The sequence below is a fragment of the Micropterus salmoides genome, unplaced genomic scaffold (assembly GCF_014851395.1).
Source record: "Micropterus salmoides isolate LMB-PRFRI ecotype aquatic unplaced genomic scaffold, ASM1485139v1 Ms_hic_scaffold_14, whole genome shotgun sequence".
Classification (NCBI taxonomy): domain Eukaryota; kingdom Metazoa; phylum Chordata; class Actinopteri; order Centrarchiformes; family Centrarchidae; genus Micropterus; species Micropterus salmoides.
In genome coordinates, this window is record NW_024040485.1 from 17,819,834 (window position 1) to 17,838,665 (window position 18,832).

The 18,832-nt window shown below is 39.6% G+C and overlaps 1 protein-coding gene across 1 annotated transcript in view; it reads left to right on the forward strand.

The window, feature by feature from the left end:
• gpc1b (glypican 1b) overlaps nt 1-18,832 on the forward strand; it is an 80,137-nt gene that overhangs the window by 45,530 nt on the left and 15,775 nt on the right. Inside the window, exons 3-4 of the mRNA XM_038718143.1 lie at nt 8,904-9,131; nt 9,358-9,521. Coding sequence (XP_038574071.1) covers nt 8,904-9,131; nt 9,358-9,521 — 392 coding nt within the window. The remainder of the gene's footprint in view (nt 1-8,903; nt 9,132-9,357; nt 9,522-18,832) is intronic.

Consider the following 18,832-nt stretch of genomic DNA (forward strand, 5'->3'; position numbering starts at 1 on the left):
AAGTGAAAAGATGAGTATTTTTAGGTTGAAACTGGAAATATTTGAGCATACTGTGAAGGAATTTTCCTTTGTCAGGCTAAAGATGATTTGACACAGTGTTTCTCCTGGTCTCTTGCTCCTGGGATAACTGGTCAGTGCAGTTGTCCTGACTAGGCTGAGCTGCCTCAATCTCCCAGGAGATCAAGCTCATAGGAAGCTAGTGCACGGTATGTCTGTATGTGACCTCAAGTGACATACAACATGACTTAGGATAACTTAGGTAAGAATTGCTTTTTGTTTAGTATCAAACACCCAATAGAATTAAATAAAAATAACCATACTTAGACATGTAGTGAATCTCAGTAAGTCTAGTAGGGGTTAAATACTGCCTGCCAGGAATTCACTTATCTCTGTTTAGTTAGTTAAGTTTGCATAATAGATGTGCAACATCTGGTTAGACATTCAAAATAAAGTTAATGGTTAACATTGTGAAACATCCAAATTTGATTAAGTTTACACACCAAAAGTACTTGGTTAGGTTTAGGAAAACATCATGGTTTGGGTTAAAATAACTACTTGACTAACATGACTTACGTTATGTAAGTTAACATAACCCAATAACAATCAATGGTTTCTGGTCCACACTTCCACCCCAAACACCTCCTTAATAAGACTTTTCTATTATTTATATAAAACACACTACAAACTGATGCCAAGGGGTCTTGCCCATGCATCCATATGTGATCACTTGGGAGTGGGAACGGGTTGTCAATAAATTCTTCTGCATAAGACATCCATGTCTCCTGGATGTTCTTCAATCACGAGTTAATCATCTCCTTCACATATATGACTTTATTTCAATATGTAGTTGGGTTGGGCAGAATATTAGAAACACCTCTCAGTATAACTCAACACAATTCAACAGCACTGCCAACCAGCCTCCAAAATGACCTTTCTAAAACAGTGAAAATTATAGGGTAAGACTTTTTGTAGGATGTTGTATTTTACTGCATTAGCTTTAGCTACAGTAGGTGTACCTAACAAACTAGCAACTGCTTGTTTTTAACCAAATTTAGCCCAGTGTTCCTTCCTGCTTAACTCCAAATCACTAAATTCATGCTTACTGGGAATGGACACTGGTGACACATTCCACATCTATATTGCATTATTTCTACAATTAGGCAACAATTTGATTCACTCCCACCTCCTGCCGCCCACATTCTAATTTCCTGTTTCAGGGTCACCTCTGATGATGTCATGAGAGACAAGGACATCTGCTCCCATTGTGATGCTTGATTGGCTCATTTTATCTGCATGCAAACCACGTCGGTGGGGACCAAGAGTACACTGGCCTAATTATGCCGAACACATTACTCACTTGGAGCGATGGCACCTTGGAAGGAAAAAATTAAACAGAGAGAAAGCTAGACAGTGAAAGAAAAAGAAACAGGAATGCAGTTTTTGAAAGGATGGTACTGGGGCAAGCAGTGGAAGGGAGAGGGGAAAAAGAGAACAAAATGATGAGGGTAAGGAACAGTATGGAGTTTGTGAGGAAACAAGAACGGGGAAAAAAGCTGAAAAAGAGGACCAGATGGACAGAAAAAAAGAAACATGCATGGGTAAATTGTGCATAATGTTAGCCAGGAAAGGCACAAGAGAGAAAAAGAGAAAGTGGAAGAAAGACTTCCACAGAGAGCCTGTTGATAAATGACATGCATTATGTGATGTGTCGGTTTGTTTAATATAAGGGACCTTTTAATAGTGTCTAAATGCTGGCTAAGGGGCTTGCAGTGCTCCTGGGGCACAGTATGTGTGTGGTAAGTGTTGTTATTGATGGAGAGTCAGACTGACACATAAATAGTCTAATGGCTCCCAGATCATCATTTGTGCATTCAGTGCACCCAGGGCAGCAGTGTATGTTTATGCCTGTTGTGTTTATTTTTTTTATTGTCCTTGTGCAGGTAGGGAAATAACAAAGGGAAAGACACTTGTGGATAAAGGGTGAGGGGGCGGGGGTGCTGAAGAGCCTATAGGGTCGGTAAAGGCCAGCTTTGCTGTGCCTGAAACAGTCTCTAATTTCGCCTTCCCTTTCTTTCCTTCTCTTGAAGATCACTCGTGACCTTAAACATATGAGGATATGGTTTGGGTCCTTAACAAGACATGTCCCTGGGCCAAAGTTCAGTTAATTTGTTTTTCATGTGGATTGGACCATCATGTTATATTTTACATTTTGGATGATCATTTCTGTAGATGTAGGATTCTTTGCTTAAAGACAAGTCTATCTGTTTCAACAAAAAATTATTCTCTACGGTTGAAATTTTTAAACAACAGTTTTTCCCAACTTGCAAATTTCATGTGTGGCCAAATGCCTCTTGAATGCATTGTGCACTTTTAACCAAATGCAGGTTACAGATGAAGTCTGAGCGATCCTGAAAATGGCATTTAGCTTACAGGTGGCGCTACAGCAACATAACATCAAATGGCCATAACTCAGTGCTCCTAAGTTTGAGTCACATTAATGTTGCACAATTCATTTTTGTGAAAATGCCTAATACTCCCAGATAGGATTTGAATATTCTCCAATATTCTTAGCAGCCACATCAGCCAATCAACATGATTGTGTATTTTGATGCAGAGCAGATCCAGATGCATCTTAAAATGTTCTGTTATTAAAATAACAAATTTAGAGTACAGCCTTGGCAGGGGTACTGTATGTGCTCTGCGTGTGCTTTCTAATTTGATTTTTTAATGCACCAATGCCACCTGATTTTCTCTGCCTGTCCTCTTGGCATATGCCTCATCTTTTGCTCTCTGTATTGCTGCCTCTCTTCTCCCTGCCAAAGAACCATGCAGCTAATATGATCATTCAGCACTTGTCAAATGGACAAATAGAATTAAGGCTGTCAGATATGAAAGAGATATACAATTGCTGCTTTTTCAGCCCTGTATTCCTCTCTTACTCCCTTTCATTCTTTCACAGATCTTCCCTTTCTATCCAATCGTCCCTTGTCAGTATCTGGTGCACTGCCAAAACTCAGTCAGTCTGTCATGTTTCTCAGCTAGTCAACATCAGTATATGAGTATCTACTTTACTTTTATCCGCATTTGGCTTGAAATGTAAGTTTTTTTCAATCCTCTAGCATGGTCCCGAGTGTTTTGAAACATTTCCTGCATGTGAGACAATGTTAACTGCCAATTGGAGGAAACAAACACCAAAATGAGTTTTCACTGGAGACCGGAGTATCAGAACAGACAATTCGTTAAAGATTCAGTGATTTCTTGTCAGCCTGTGATTACTTAATCACCATCCAGATTTAGATCAGATTATTAAATCAGCTGGCGTGAGATGCAACTTTATTAGACAGTGGCGAACGATGGCAGACCCGCTAAGCTCTCTGTATGAGAAAACTGATTCTGGATTAGTCTGGAATGAGTAGCACAAGCCTCGGTCAGTTAATACCTCTGTGTGAGAAAGTAACTCGGGATCAGTCCAAGCCCTCTGTGAGAGTGATTGACAGCTGGAGGAACATCAATGGTACCTCTGTCTTACACAGAATCTCTTGTCAATAACACAACTTGACACAGGAGACAGAGCGAGGAGGGGAAGAACTGAAGATATAGAAACACCACATCAACAGAAAGGGAAAGAGGGCACATGGAGGTAGAGGCTACTCATCTGGTTTAAAGCACTGTATTGATTGATAAAAGACCAAGAGAGAGTAGAAGAGGGTAAAATGCTTAATGCGTAACTGTATGGTATATGAGGATTTGTGTGTGCACTTTATTGTGTACGTGTGTGTGTGAGTGTGTGTTTTATAAGGTTTGGAAGCAGTGGGATAAGAGAATGTAGAAATAGAGTTAAAGCCTCTTATATGTCAAGGTGGCCTGGATGTGAAGCTCATAGTGATTACAAATGAAATCATTAACACCCCTCTCACCGCAGGAAGAAAGTCATTAAGACACAAATGCTTGACTTGCCTTGTTCTCACTGTGTGTGTGTGTGTGTGTGTGTGTGTGTGTGTGTGTGTGAGTTAGAGAGAAGAAAAAGAATGAAAGGCAGAATGGGCTGGAGGTAGAGTGTGGCACAAGATTTCAGTAATCTACTGTCACGCTGAAAAAAAATGTTGCTGTTGGTTATGAGACAATGCAATCAGTGTGGTTGTAAATGTGGGTAAACAGTTGAAATATAAACATGAAACTGATATATGTTCAAAAAACAATTTTGCATTACATGAGACCAAACTCAATAGCTCATTCTGTTCATTTTTAACAGAAATTTCATGAACTATGTTATAATAAGATTATAGAATCACAATGTGATTCTCCTTAAACTTCATACATGACAGTACTGAATTATAGGACAGGCCTACTCTGTTGAATGTTGAAAGTTTAATCAGTCAGGCGCCCTGGTAGCTCACCTGGCCTTACCTCAGGCCCTTTGCTGCATGTTATTCCCCCCCTCTCTCCCCTGCCTTTTCTGTCTTTTTCTACTGTGACTATCAAAAATGCAGAAGGAAAAATAGTATAATCAGTCTAGTGTGGTTATGGAGTCATTTGCTGTACAGATTGTAAAGCCCTTTGAGCCAAATTTGTAATTTGGGATTCTGCTTATCAATACACAGTAAAACGTGCAAAATATTTTACTTTATATAAATTATGGGCTATATTATGGGCAATTTTTTATACCAGACAACAGTTATTTTTGAACGTTTAAACAAATATTTGGATCAGATGACAATTAACTAACCTGATGAAATTCTAAATCACATTGAGAAATGAGACCTGAGATTTCCAGAGCAAGATACAGTAGCTCGCATCATTGGCTAGAAAAAGATTAATTATCAATCCTCACAAATTACTGACATCACTTTTGGTTTTGTTATCATTTTAGATGTATACATTGAAGAGCGATATAGCGTCCTCATGACTACTACAAAGAAAATATCTAAACTATCCCATCTACTGTTTGTCCCCTCTTTGTCCCCTCCACTCTTACATGTGCTGCGCTACAAATAAGCAATTATGTGCCCTCTCTATCACTCCTTCCTTGGAGAGCAGACACTGGAGGAGAGAAAGTAGAGAGTGTGCTTAAATGGATGATAGAGGATTGAGGGAGGGATAAAAGAATGGAGGGGTAAAGGAAGGGATGCACTTGTGGCTCCCTGTATATAGAGACAGAAACAGATGAAGAATGAGAAAGGTCATCTCCACACACAAAAGCACATGCATTGCACACACATTCACATGGGCTTTGTATCATACTAATGATGATCATTTTTCATTTGAGCTGAAGGGCAGAGGAGAACTGGACAGCGTCATACCATTTATCAAGATCTGTCCTCCACATGCGGCGATCCCAAAGTGCTTAAAACATGACCACCAACACTAGAACAGTAAACAGAAATGTGCATAATTCATTTTAATAGAGAAAATAACTTCACTTCATCACCTGAATAAAAATATTTCTGCTGTAATCCATTTCCCTTAGCCAGACTTGAGGCAGTTTTACAGTATGGCTGACGGTACACAGCAGGAATGAATTCTAATAGGGATTAAAAGCAAAGCTGCACCAGTCGCAGCCGCTCCCCGTCTGTCTGTCTGCCTGCCTGCGACTGTGTACTCTGGGTAGTGTGTGTTGGTGTGAGGGTCTGCGATCCCTGCGTGTCTGTGTGTAGATGTGAATGTGCTGTCAGTTTGAATTTAGTTTCTCTGTGTACGAGTGTGCATGCTCTTTTCTGCTGACTCCTGGAAGGATGTTTTTGTGTGTTGGCTGGCACAAATGTGCAAGTGACATAGATGCAGCACTCCTGGTACTTTGAGGCTGGACCAGAGCTGCATTTCCAGATAGTTTGACTGACAGGAGGTCAGGGAACAGGGGAATGATGTGTCATCCAGCCGGGAAGCCTCGTTACTAAACAAATGCTGGACATACGGCCGCTGCATGTCAGAACCATTTATCTCACCTGGATTTATATTTATCTAAGAAATGTTTTGCTTCACACACAAAGACACAAGCTACACGCCATTCATTAAATTGCCATTAGCTCTGTGCTTGGAGGTCTGTACCTATAATGAGGAGTTTACTAGAAAGGTATTCTGTTTCTTGTTGAAGACATTGGCATCAGCCTTTTCTGCCTTTAGAAAATGGGCTTTACACTCTTTTAATTTACAAAGAATATATCAGACCATTTGAACCTGGTTGTACACCATTCTTGCAATTTTCCAGTAGGGCTTAAAACCAAATAATTAGCTGGTTTGGTTTATTATATAATAAAATTTTCACTCATCGTATATGTGTTGAAATGTGAGTGTACATCAAAAAGCATGTAACTTGACAACATTACATAACTCCGATTTAGAAATAATGCAAGCTGACATTATTCTGGGTGCGAACCCAACTGAGGCAAATGTCAAAGGGCAATTGGTTGTGACACCGAACAAGACTATGACTGTAGGAGGAGGAACGTGACTTGAACAAAAGTTTGATATATCTTGAAGAGCGTCCCTTGTGGTTTCCAAGGCACGTCAAGCACATAATGACCATTAAATGTAGCAAAAGCAAGAATATGAAATAATGTATGTATACTGTATGTCCCACAGTGGTTGTCTGCTAGTGGAATTAAAAATGAGACTCCTCAAAAGTACCTAACATTCAGTGCTAAATACATCTCTTCAAATCAATGGCTCTGATGAGAGTAGACCGTTTAGCTTTAGTCTGTGAAAATTCCAGAGGAACAGCAAATTACAGCAGCAGTGAAACTGTCTGGCTGCAGTTTATTAATGAGTGGGAAAGCAGCACAGAGATACAGTATCCAACAAGGCCAGTGCTTAGATAATGCCACGCAGATTGGTCAGGATGAGCTTAGTATATTAATATGTTATGTAACTCCAAGTGCTGCGATTGTCTTCAGGCCCTGCGCAGGTGGGTGTTTGGAGTTTTGCTACCGCATAACTTGACTTGGTTTTCTCCATATGTTGTCGTCAGGGAAACTGTTAGAAGATGGGGTGTGTTTGTATTTTGTGTGTGTGGTGGATTTCTGTGCATGTTATGATGTTTTTGAAAACAGCTTCGTTAGGGGAATAGGTTAACTCCAGGCAGAGTGTCCTCTCTGGAGGCCACAACCTCCCCTTTTCTCGTCTCCTCCCGATCTGGGGTGGTGGCAGGCAGAGATAAGACACCTACAAAGTAAACAGTGCTGCAGACTACAGCTTCCCATCTGCCTGCCACACACACACACACAAACACACACACGCGCACGTATACACACACAGGCAGACAAACAGATAAACACACACACATACACACACACACACACATACAGTATATGCACCAGGTTTGAACCCACTGTATACGCAAATGTTGGCCTGAATGGATGAATGGTCTGTTGTGCTGGACCTTCGGCTGACATCTCTTGGCAGAACAGGGGCCTCATTTATAAACAATGTTTATGCACAGAACAGATGTAAAAATGTTTATGCCACTGCCATTGAAAATAAATCCCTCCCCTGATCGATTGGAAAGTTGCAGTGAAAAGAAAGAAAAGACAGAAGGATGCTGTGTTTAACTCTGAGGTGCAGTGAGTGGGTAAGGGGAGAGTGACTTAAAAGCCGTCACTTTCAAGAGTGTCTTTTAGTGAAACCCCGTTGCTATGTGTTTGGGCATGCTCACTGGTGTAACAGGGTCACTGGGCTGCTTGTCATCATAGAAACAGATAATCAGATTGTGATGTTCATTACAGCTTTAGTCCTACTATCTGCTGTCTTTCCTTCAATTTACAGCTCCGCTGCTCACCTGAGAAAATGTCTCTTGACTGTTGATAGGCTATTGTTCGCAACTTGTAACCAATCATTAAGCAAGTCTTCAGAGTGGTGATTACCTACATACAGAGAGAGACAGCTAGATCAGACCCAAAGTAGCGCATTTTAAAATGAATGAAACCCTAACAAAAGCAGTGATCGATCAGAACCGTTAATTTGTGATCCGTTGCATCACTAGTGAAATGGCATTGATCACTCTAAGGGGTGGATACATTTTGTCCCCACCAGGGATAAAAAATAATTCAGCAGAGGCAGGGATATATAACCATCATTTAATCATTTTAATCTGTCAATTAATCTGCAGCTTTCCTCCAATGGTCTTCTGCTCTGAAAATGTCAAATTTTTATCTCCTTTTTTGGGGAAGTCATCAAAAACCTTTAAGCCAATCGTCCCAAAACTTTGGCAGGATCATCTACTCGACTTCACTGATCTAAATTTGTCAAAGCAATTTTGATGTGTCAAATTATACATTTTTACTTTGTGTATTAAAGTTCAATTTTACATAAATGCTCATAAATCAAAATTGGCTTAAGCTATTGTAACCAAACTTGCAAAAGCATGTGTTTGGATGCTAATTACTGTACATCCTACAGAGGCGAAATCTAAAGTCGGTCACGCAATGAATTAACATCTATATCTCCACAAGTCTTCATCCGACTGCTTCAGAAACTGACACAGACATTCTTTCTGCTTGTGGCTTTATATTTGTTTGTGCTTGTCTCAGTCAGACTTTAACATTCTCCTACCTTTTCTTCTCCGGGACTGACAGCATGCCTACCCATCTGTCTATCTGTTTACTAGTGTTTCTGCATGACTGCCTGCCTCTGCCTGTACCCTATATCTGTAAATCCTGACTTGGAGCTGTGTATACTTCACCCTGAAGTGCTGTAATTTCTCTGACATCCCCTAGAAGGACACTCTTTCATTCTTTAGCTTTAGGATCACTGACAGTTTGAGACAGACCATTTTTAAATCTAAGCATATAAAGGGGAAAAAATGACACACAAGAAAATAACATCACGCTGTGTGTAGTTGCTGACACTGTAAATCTGAGTCAAGGGCACTTGTACTGTTAAAACCATTAACTTTCCATATGTGTTTTTAGGTTACTTCCTGGAGTTGCTGAACCGTTCGGCGATTAGTCTACAGGAGACTTTCACTCCAACTTGGGGGTCCCTATACTCCCAGAATTCCCAGGTCTTCTCCGACCTATACATGGATTTGAGGTACTACTACCGAGGCTCCAATGTCAATCTGGAAGAGGTGCTCAACGAATTCTGGGCTAGGCTGCTGGAGAAGCTCTTCTACCAGGCAAACAAGCAATATTCCATAGGTACCTCTAGCTTTTCTCCAAATAACAAGAGTTAATTCATGGGTTAGTGGTGTGAACACAGGTTTACTGCCAGAGAACATTCTTCACAGTAGTGATATACAATATATACATAATATAAAAGAAAAGGAGATTACTTCATATTCTATTAAAACTATTTTGTATTCATTGATGTATTCATATTTTCTACTTAAATAAAGATATTATTGAATGTGTTTGCTGATTGTAGGTGAGGACTACCTGGAGTGTGTGTCTAAGCAGATCGAGACACTACGTCCCTTCGGAGAAACACCCCGCGTAATGAAGATGATCGTCACACGCACATTTGTCGCAGCACGTTCCTTTGTTCAAGGGCTGGTGGTCAGTGGTGAGGTGGTGCGCAAGGTGTCCCAGGTAAAACCTCTCCTCCCAAACTCCACCGGTTTTCTATCCCATTTCATTTTGCATGGCATCCAATAACTGTGATCAGGGCTGGACTGGGGCAAAAAGTCGGCCCTGGCATTTTTGGTCCAGGCAGCCCACAGCAATCAGTTGGACACTCCTCACCAATACACCATCCTCGTAGTTCTCTTAAATAAACTGTAATATTCCCCCAAACCACTATAAAGCTGAGTTATAAGTGCCGTGGATAAGTGTACCAGTGCAAGTGGACTCCCTGGTGATAAAAGGTGGCACAACTCTTACTCAAGTACAAGTAATTTTCCCAACAGCGTGGGATTAGCCAACGCGATGCTGACAAAATAATGTCAGCCATTAGGACAGTTAGCTGATTTACCTTAATTGAAGTAGTCATCAACATTGTCATTATGGCATGGCACGTACATGGCGTCATTTTGTGTTAAAAAGTGGTGCGGACATTTAGGGGCTCCTCCTCTGCCTGGCAGTGGCTTTGGCTCTCCTTTACTCCTTCAAGTACCAGTGGCTGCACTACGTCGGGTACTGCAGCTGATATTGAAGCTACTGCAGCTCCAGTAGCAAACATATCGGTTATTTTGGCACATTTGGCGGCAGCATGTTTAAAGATTGGGGTTTTTTTGGCCCACAACACAAGACAAACAACTGGGCATAGGGGAGGGATTGGAGGCTTGCAAGAGATGTGATTGGGCCAGCCCAGTGTCAGTATAGTAAATGAACCAATGGGCCGCTGTCAGTGCTCTTTAGGCTGATACGTTGGCATTTAATAGTTATATAAATAATAATTTAAGTTACACTGGCCCATAGGTGCGTCGGCCCACCAGAATTTGCCCTGTATGCCAGATTACCAGTCCACCCCTGACTGCGATTGGTTTCTTTCCCTTAAAACTATAGCCCTGTTTTCCTACCTGTACTTTCCTTCCCGTACTGGTCAGTCTATTTTATTGTTTTTCATGAAAGCAACTAACTGCCTCACATACCATTTTACTGATGTCTAATCTGGGGTATAGCTAATATGCTTTTCTTCCAGTACATGTTCATTGGTATCCCTGTATTAAGGGGTCTGTATTTATCTCTCTTTACTGATCACCTAAGCACACATGTACACACAGGCCTGTTTTTACCAGTCTGTGCGCATGGTATAAAGCAGTGGCAGATCAATGTTGGTGGAAACGAGAGGCACTATAAAGCATGGCCTGCGGCTCAGACAATCAGCCCCTGCAACAACAGTTAATGTCAGCTCCACACTGAAAAATGTCTCCCTAGGCTGCAGGGAGGGTTAATATCTCCCAAGAGAAATGGTCCCCTCTGTGTAGAAGACAAGAGTAAGGTTAAGATCAGAGCAAGACCAAGAAATCATTTCAGCTCCTGAAAGGGAGGTGGCCAGTATTGATGGACCAGTGAAAAATATCTCTGGTCAGACACTGGGCAAGGAGAGTGTTGAGAGCAGTGGCCCCTTGAGAAATATATGCTTCCTTTGAGAAAACATATGCTGTTCCAGAGATGAATATTACAATTATTTCCTCAATGAAATATTACATGGCTAGGCTTTTGTAAGCATGAAAAGACAAAGAGCAAGAGAAAAAAAACAGTGTGACAAAATAGGTTGAGGTGCTACTATGTCACTACAAGGCCAAACATTTGGATGCATGTCATAGATGGAATAAGATGCTTTCACCTTTCACTCTGATGTATGTGTTCTGGCTAGCACTGTGAATGGCATAGACTGTACTGTTTGCTAGCTAGAGTTAGACAGCCTGGCCTAGCATATCTCTCTCTGCCTCTCTTTGTCTCAGACAATTGGTGCAACGTCTCACACCTACACAAAGGGACCTGAGGATGTCTCAATTAAGTACCTGCATGCAGCAAAGCCTAGCACATTCACAGCCACAGGGGATTAAAATGGAATACGGCTAGTCTAGCGTAGCAGGTATCTAGTGAATAACAAGACACATGGTGTGATGATGACAGCTAAAACTGCTTGACCTGGAGCTAAGGGAATCATATAAATAGTATAACAGAGCTAAAGACATGACAGTTGCTGCCTAGCTTAGACTCAAGCAAGCAAACAGGGGAGAAAGGGTCAGAATTAGAATGAGCAGCCTGCTATGTTGAAATTGTTATTCATGATTTGTGTCACATGGCTGTACCCCAAGCAGAGTAGCTTGTGACCCCTGCAGAGCTCTGGCAGCAAGATCCAAAACTGATAAGCACCTGTCATAGACAAACATTCATATATACAATGGAGTACACACAAGTGCTAAAAGTTGCAGAAACACACGCACACCTCATAATTCCATCATTCCTCTCCAGTCTGTGCGCATGGTGATGCACATTTGCCCCGTGTGGCTACTTCTTCATACACATTTCCTGACTGTTGCGATTTTGTTGGTGCTGAAGGACAGTGAGCGATGTGTTCATTAAAAAAGGCTGGCCGGGGAAAATGTGTAAATAATTAGCACAGCTTTTACAAAATTACAAAATGTCACCCAGCGCTAATGCTAGGGCACCAGAGCCGCTGCCACCCTGAATGAGGTCACAGATTGCCGTCTGCCCTATTTACACGCTCATCAAAAGTCTTAAGACGAAAGGCAAGAGAACACTGTATTGCAAGAATAGTCATTGTGGACACACTGTCTAGTCTATTGAACTGTGCAAGGACACAGAATGTCTCATGTTTCATGAGTCATCCAAGTCAAGGCCTGTTTTGTACAATTTGACTGAAGGAAGTACAGATTTCAACCAACTGTCTGTCAATTTCATATTCATAATTTGTGTGTCAGTCTATGTTGCTGTCTTCCCCAGCACAGAATAAGCACTTTGTTGTACTTGTGCAGATTGGAACAGCACTGATCTGTAATGGGAACAAATGAGACAGTGAGAAAAGGAAGAGGGACGATAATAAAAAGACTGTGACAAACTCCAGCATCCTCTCTTGTCCCTATCTTACTCATTCAATCCTTTATTATGCTTCCTTCACCAGTAAATTGTACTCCAACATTTCTGTTGATATTTCCCAGAGCAGCGCCCTGTGCTGTCCTCTGTCTCCTTTTAGTTTGAATATCTTGGTATACTAATTTGGATCTTTGCTTTCCCCTCTTTTACTCTGTAATTCTATCTTCGATTGATTGGGCCCTAACCTGTCAACCGATCCTATTTATAACTATGCATTGCCAATTAAAGGGCCCAGTGACTGAAGATGTTTACTATGCGCTGCACATGGAGGTATTACACTGCTTGATTGTAAAGCTGGAAAGAATAAAACAAAATTCTCTCTGCATTCTCCCTTTTATGTTTTAGATGGATTGGCCATGAAAAATAGGAGCTGTAGAGAAAGGTGATGAAAGAGCATAGTGAAAGGAGGATGGGAACACAGCAAAACAGAGCAGAGAGAGACTGATATGCTTTGAAAAAACTGAATAAAGCGAGAGATGTTTTTGTTAGACAGAAAGAGAGATCTGAACCATAAGATGCTGTCTTTCCTTATGGTACAGGATTAATTCCTTCCTTACTTTGCTCTGGGCTGCACCAGTTGCTGTGTCCTTAACTTTTTCCGACTGTTGTATTCCCTCGGGCAGGGGAGTGGAGGAAGTAGGCCACGCGCCACATACTGTAGCTCACTCTGGAGGCAAGGAGTCTGGATCGGCCCCGCTCTATAACACAAAGGGGGAGAGGTCGCTCATATATCCTTACTAATTACAGAGAAAAGACAAGCAGTGAGAGGGAGAGGGAGAAACAGAAGGGTCTCAAGCTCCGTTGCTGCAGGCAATATAGAAGGCACTGACAGATATGGGAAGTGTGTTGCGAAGGGGAAGCAAGGACAAGTAAAGGTATGGATGTAACACAGTCATGTCAAAAACAAACACGTGCAAATATCAAAAGGAAAACCTTCTCTTGATATCTCTTGATAGATCAGTATAGAGATGATTGAGATCAGGTCAGAGAGATAGAGAGAGTGTGTGTGTGTGTGTGTGTGTGTGTGTGTGTGTGTGTGTGTGTGTGTGTGTGTGTGCACTTACCAACCTATCTAACAGTGGACCTCGACGTCGTTACACACCCACTAAGAGGGGACTAAAAAGTGAACAGGGGACATTTTTTAGGTCCCCTGTTGGACATGCTTTAAATCATGCTAAAATCATGTCTAAAACCATCTGGTAAATTTTTTAAACTATTGTCAAGAGGGGACCTGCAGGTGTGTGAGTGTTTAAGTCCATACTCAGCAGTGCCTCTAGTGGATCAAGCAAAGATTTTAACGACTCATTCACACACGTCGTTCTTAACACTCCCCTATAGAGTGAATGGCTTGCAGCCCCAGGGAGTCTATCAGACTGTAGAGGGGCTATTATACAAGCTACTCAGTAAAGAAAGCTGTCTCTTGAAACACAATTTCTTAATTTTTTCTAACAAAATATACAGGCTGAGTTTTAGTCGATGTCTTGTGTTTTAAGATCAACATGTATTAAAATACAGGGCTACACTGAAGGCCTGGAGAGTAAAACGAATTTTAGATTCTAAAAACCGGAACAAAAATAGAAAAACAACCAGGGTAGAATTAGAAATAAAATGGTCAGTATAAAGATACTTTCTTTACGGTTTTAATTAATTATAAAAAATTAGTATTAATTAATAAAAAAATATTTGACATTTGACATCTAGAGCTTTAAACTTGTTCTGTCCCAAAATACTAACCTGGCCAGCTTTCACAAGCACTGGACATCAATACATTTTTTTTTCATTATATTTGTGTGCTTAGTCTACTTAAAGATATGCATTTGAATTACAGAAAAAGGGACCACACTTGTACTGTGTGGAACGACAGGAGTCCACTGTTCGCTTGTAGATGATGACACAAGTTCCCTCTTAGATAGCATGGAGCGATAATCACACTCCAACTTGTGTGAAAATAATAAATAAGCTAATTTAATCATACTTTTGAGACAAAATAAACTAACTAAATAGTCTCTTTATTTTCTATACATTCTTTTAAAACAAAATATAAAGGCTGAGTTTTAGTGGATGTCTTGTGTTTTAAGATCAACATGTATTAAAATAAAGGGCTACACTGAAGGCCTGGAGAGTAAAATGGATTTTAGATTCCAAAAAAAGGAACAAAAATAGAAAAACAACCAGAGTTGAATTATAAATTAAATGATTAGAGGTAAGATACTTTCTATTCAGTTTTAATTAATTGTTAAAAAGTATTTCACATCAGACTTTGACTACAGCTTTAAACTTGTTCAGTCCTAAAACACCAAACTGACCAGTTTTCACAACCACTGAATGTCAATACATTTTGTCATCATATCTATGTGCTTAGTCTACACTTACAGAAATGCATTTATTTATTGATTTGAATTACAGAAAAAGGGACCACACTTGTACTGTGTGGAACGACAGGAGTCCACTGTTCTCTTGTACATGATGACACAAGTTCCCTCTTAGATAGCATGGAGCGATAATCACACTCCAACTTGTGTGAAAATAATAAATAAGCAAATTTAATCATACTTTTGAGACAAAATAAACTAACTAAATAGTCTCTTTATTTTCTTTTAAAACAAAATATAAAGGCTGAGGTTTAGTGGATGTCTTGTGTTTTAAGATCAACATGTATCAAAATAAAGGGCTACACTGAAGGCCTGGAGAGTAAAATGAATTGTAGATTCCAAAAAAAAGGAACAAAAATAGAAAAACAACCAGAGTTGAATTATGAATTAAATGATTAGAGGTAAGATACTTTCTATTCAGTTTTAATTAATTGTTAAAAAGTATTTCACATCAGACTTTGACTACAGCTTTAAACTTGTTCAGTCCTAAAACACTAAACTGACCAGTTTTCACAACCACTGAATGTCAATACATTTTGTCATCATATCTATGTGCTTAGTCTACACTTACAGAAATGCATTTTATTTATTGATTTGAATTACAGAAAAAGGGACCACACTTGTACTGTGTGGAACGACAGGAGTCCACTGTTCTCTTGTACATGATGACACAAGTTCCCTCTTAGATAGCATGGAGCGATAATCACACTCCAACTTGTGAGAAAAAAATAAATAAGCAAATTTAATCATACTTATGAGAAGAAACTAATTACAGAGTGTCTTTATTTGGTATAATCTGTTATTGTAAGAAAATACAAAGGCTGAGTTTTAGTGAAATTCCTAAATTGTTTCAAGCTTCAGACTACTAAAATAATAGACTACCCAGTAGACAGCAGAATGAGTATTTTAAAAGCACAAAAAAAGTGAAAGTAAAAACAAAATGAATACAAAGGTCAGCTGCAAGATCACTTAATTTTTAATCAATGGATTTAATGCTGTTAATTATCATGATACATGACCAGTGTTTGTATGTGTCCTAAATCTATATTTAGGAAGTTGTTGCTCGCAAACACATTGACAACAGACCTGTCTGTCAATTGAATAGTTAGTTTCCTAAACACCGCTGCACAAATCTATCCAACACAATGTTGTCAATGTCGGAGACCCACCTTCAAAAAAGTTATCAGCAAGCATGTAAGGAGCCTAGCTAATAAGGATAGCTATGTTAGTTTTAGAATACAGCTGTCAAAGTTAGAACGCTGTGCATAACTGGTAGTCAGTAGGTGTGGCCGAGATGAGCTACTTTTGTACAGTTGAAATCACATCATGTCGAAACTAAAGTGTGAAATGTTGAAAAGGTTAGTTTAGCTACAAATGAACAAGTTCATATGTGCGTGTTTAGGTTTTATGATGTGGTAATTAAGGGGCTAAATGAAGCCTGTCTCTGAAAAATTGAAAATCTTTCTAAAATGCTTCGGCAGTACATTTGTTCTTAGCCTTAGAGAAAGGTCCACAGAGACATTCAGACACACTTTACAAATAATATGAAATAAGCAAAATGGACAATTCGAAAATTATAATCTAAACCATATATAAGCTGTAGTGTTGTTGTTTTTGTTTTTTAGAAAAGTGTCACCAGCAATGTTCTCATTGTAGCTTTTTGAAATGTGGGGTTAAACATTTTTGGCGAATAGAGAAGCATATTTGAGGGCTGTCAAATGGTGCAGCATCGTAACAATGGAACTTAGAGTTTGCATCAACTGGAGAACACACAACCAGTGCTGCATTAAGTTCACATGATATTTGGCAGGTATTTGTCTTTATAGATTTTTACATCTCAGTATTTTCAACTTCTTTCTTTAGCATGTACAGTTTAAATGTGTGTTAGTGATTTTAATAGCCATTGAAATAGTGATGAGTTACCTATAGATCATCTCAGAACCATCACAACGTTGGATGGCTATTCATAACACAAGTTGTTCAACCACAAATAGAAAACAGTACAAAAATACAGAACTATGTTGAAGCAAACTTTATTGAATGTGCTTTTAAGCTAAGCACACACAAACTCCTAAACTGAAAGTTCCTCATGTGCCCACCCTCTTCTGTGTTCTTACACTGAACAAAATTATAAACGCAACACTTTTGTTTTTGCCCCAATTCCTCCGGTGAGTATGCTGGCCATGCAAGAAATGGGATGTTTTCAGCTTCCAGGAATTGTAATCCTTGCAACATAGGGCCGTGCATTATCATGCTGCAACATGAGGTGATGGTTGTGGATGAATGGCACAACAATGGGCCTCTGGATCTCGTCATGGTATCTCTATGCATTCAAAATGCCATCAATAAATGCACCTGTGTTTGTTGTCCGTGAAACACGCCTGCCCATACCATAACCCACCGCCACCATGGGCCACTCGATCCACAACTAGGACATCAACAAACCGCTCACCCACACGAAGCCATACACACGTCATCTGCTCTGCACAGTGAAAACTGGGATTCATCCATGAAGAGAACACCTCTCCAAAGTGCCAGACGCCATCGTATGTGAGCATTTGCCCACTCAAGTCGGTTATGATGGCAAACTGCAGTCAGGTCGAGACCCCAAAGAGGATGACGAGCATGCAGATGAGATTCCCTGAGATGGTTCCTGACAGTTTGTGCAGAAATTATTTGAGGATGCTAAACGATTCTTGCAGCAGCTGTCCGGCTGGCTGGTCTCAGACAATCTTGGTGGTGAAGATGCTGGATGTGGAGGTCCTGGGCTGTTGAGGGAATAGAGAATCGGTTTGTTATCAAACCCAGACATTTGTTTTATAGTACTTTAATGCCACTGTGTAATCGTTGAGGACTTCTTTAGTACCATAACAAGGAGTACTCTCAGAACCGGGCCCCTTCTTTGGAGTCAGTGATGTGTCTTCAAATATATTCCTGCAAGAATTCTCCTGGCTCAGTGTTTTTGGTGGTGATTTTTATACTGAATAATGAATTATCTGTCAGTCTGTCTGTCATCAAATTCCATGAACGACCAACACTATCTCAGCAGTTCTAACACTCGATGAGGATCTTATGCAATGTCACCCTAAGGGTTTGGATTTGTATCTACATTTATATAATACACATCAAAATTGTACACTATGTATGATGGCAGTGGGTATTTCTTATTTTAATTGTTGCCTGCTTAGCTTGACTGACTTGCTGAGAGTTGAATGACAAGATCAATATTGTTCTCATATCTGAACACAAAATCAAGCTATGCCTTTAAACCATTTTCAGGTTGCACCTTACATGGCAACATATAACTATATATAGTGTATAATACTATGCACACACTTAACAATGCTCCATTTCCTTATAATTCATTAGCAACCAAGAAAGTTGTAGTTAAATACAGTATTGAATAGAGAATCTTATGTTCTGATCTAATACCTTTCTCCTTGTAGATGAATCCTTTCTGAAATTTGGCTTTTTCTTTCTCAGATGCAGTGAAGTTGCAAGGCTTCCTTTTTAGGAAAAACCCTTCTGGTTCTCATTTTCCAGTGAAATGTTTTACAATATATTATACATCATATGGTGTCTTGACTTATAACAAGTTAATTTAAGATTATTGTTTATACAATGAGAAGAACAGCATGATAACTTGGGTGACTTTGTAAAACAATATAAGCTATCAGTACTTTTTCTGTGTACATATATGTATATAGGAATGTAAGGAATAAAATACAATAAAAGTAGAATCAGTTAAAATTCTATGTATTAGTATAAATAATATTCATACTATATACACCCTATATACAATATACAGGTAACATTCTACATAGGTGTAAAAATATTTACACACTAAGCAATCAATATACAATAACAAACTATCTGTACAATCTGATACAGTCAGAATATACTATGTTATACAATATATATATATATATATATATATATATATGTACATGTTTATATTTAAAT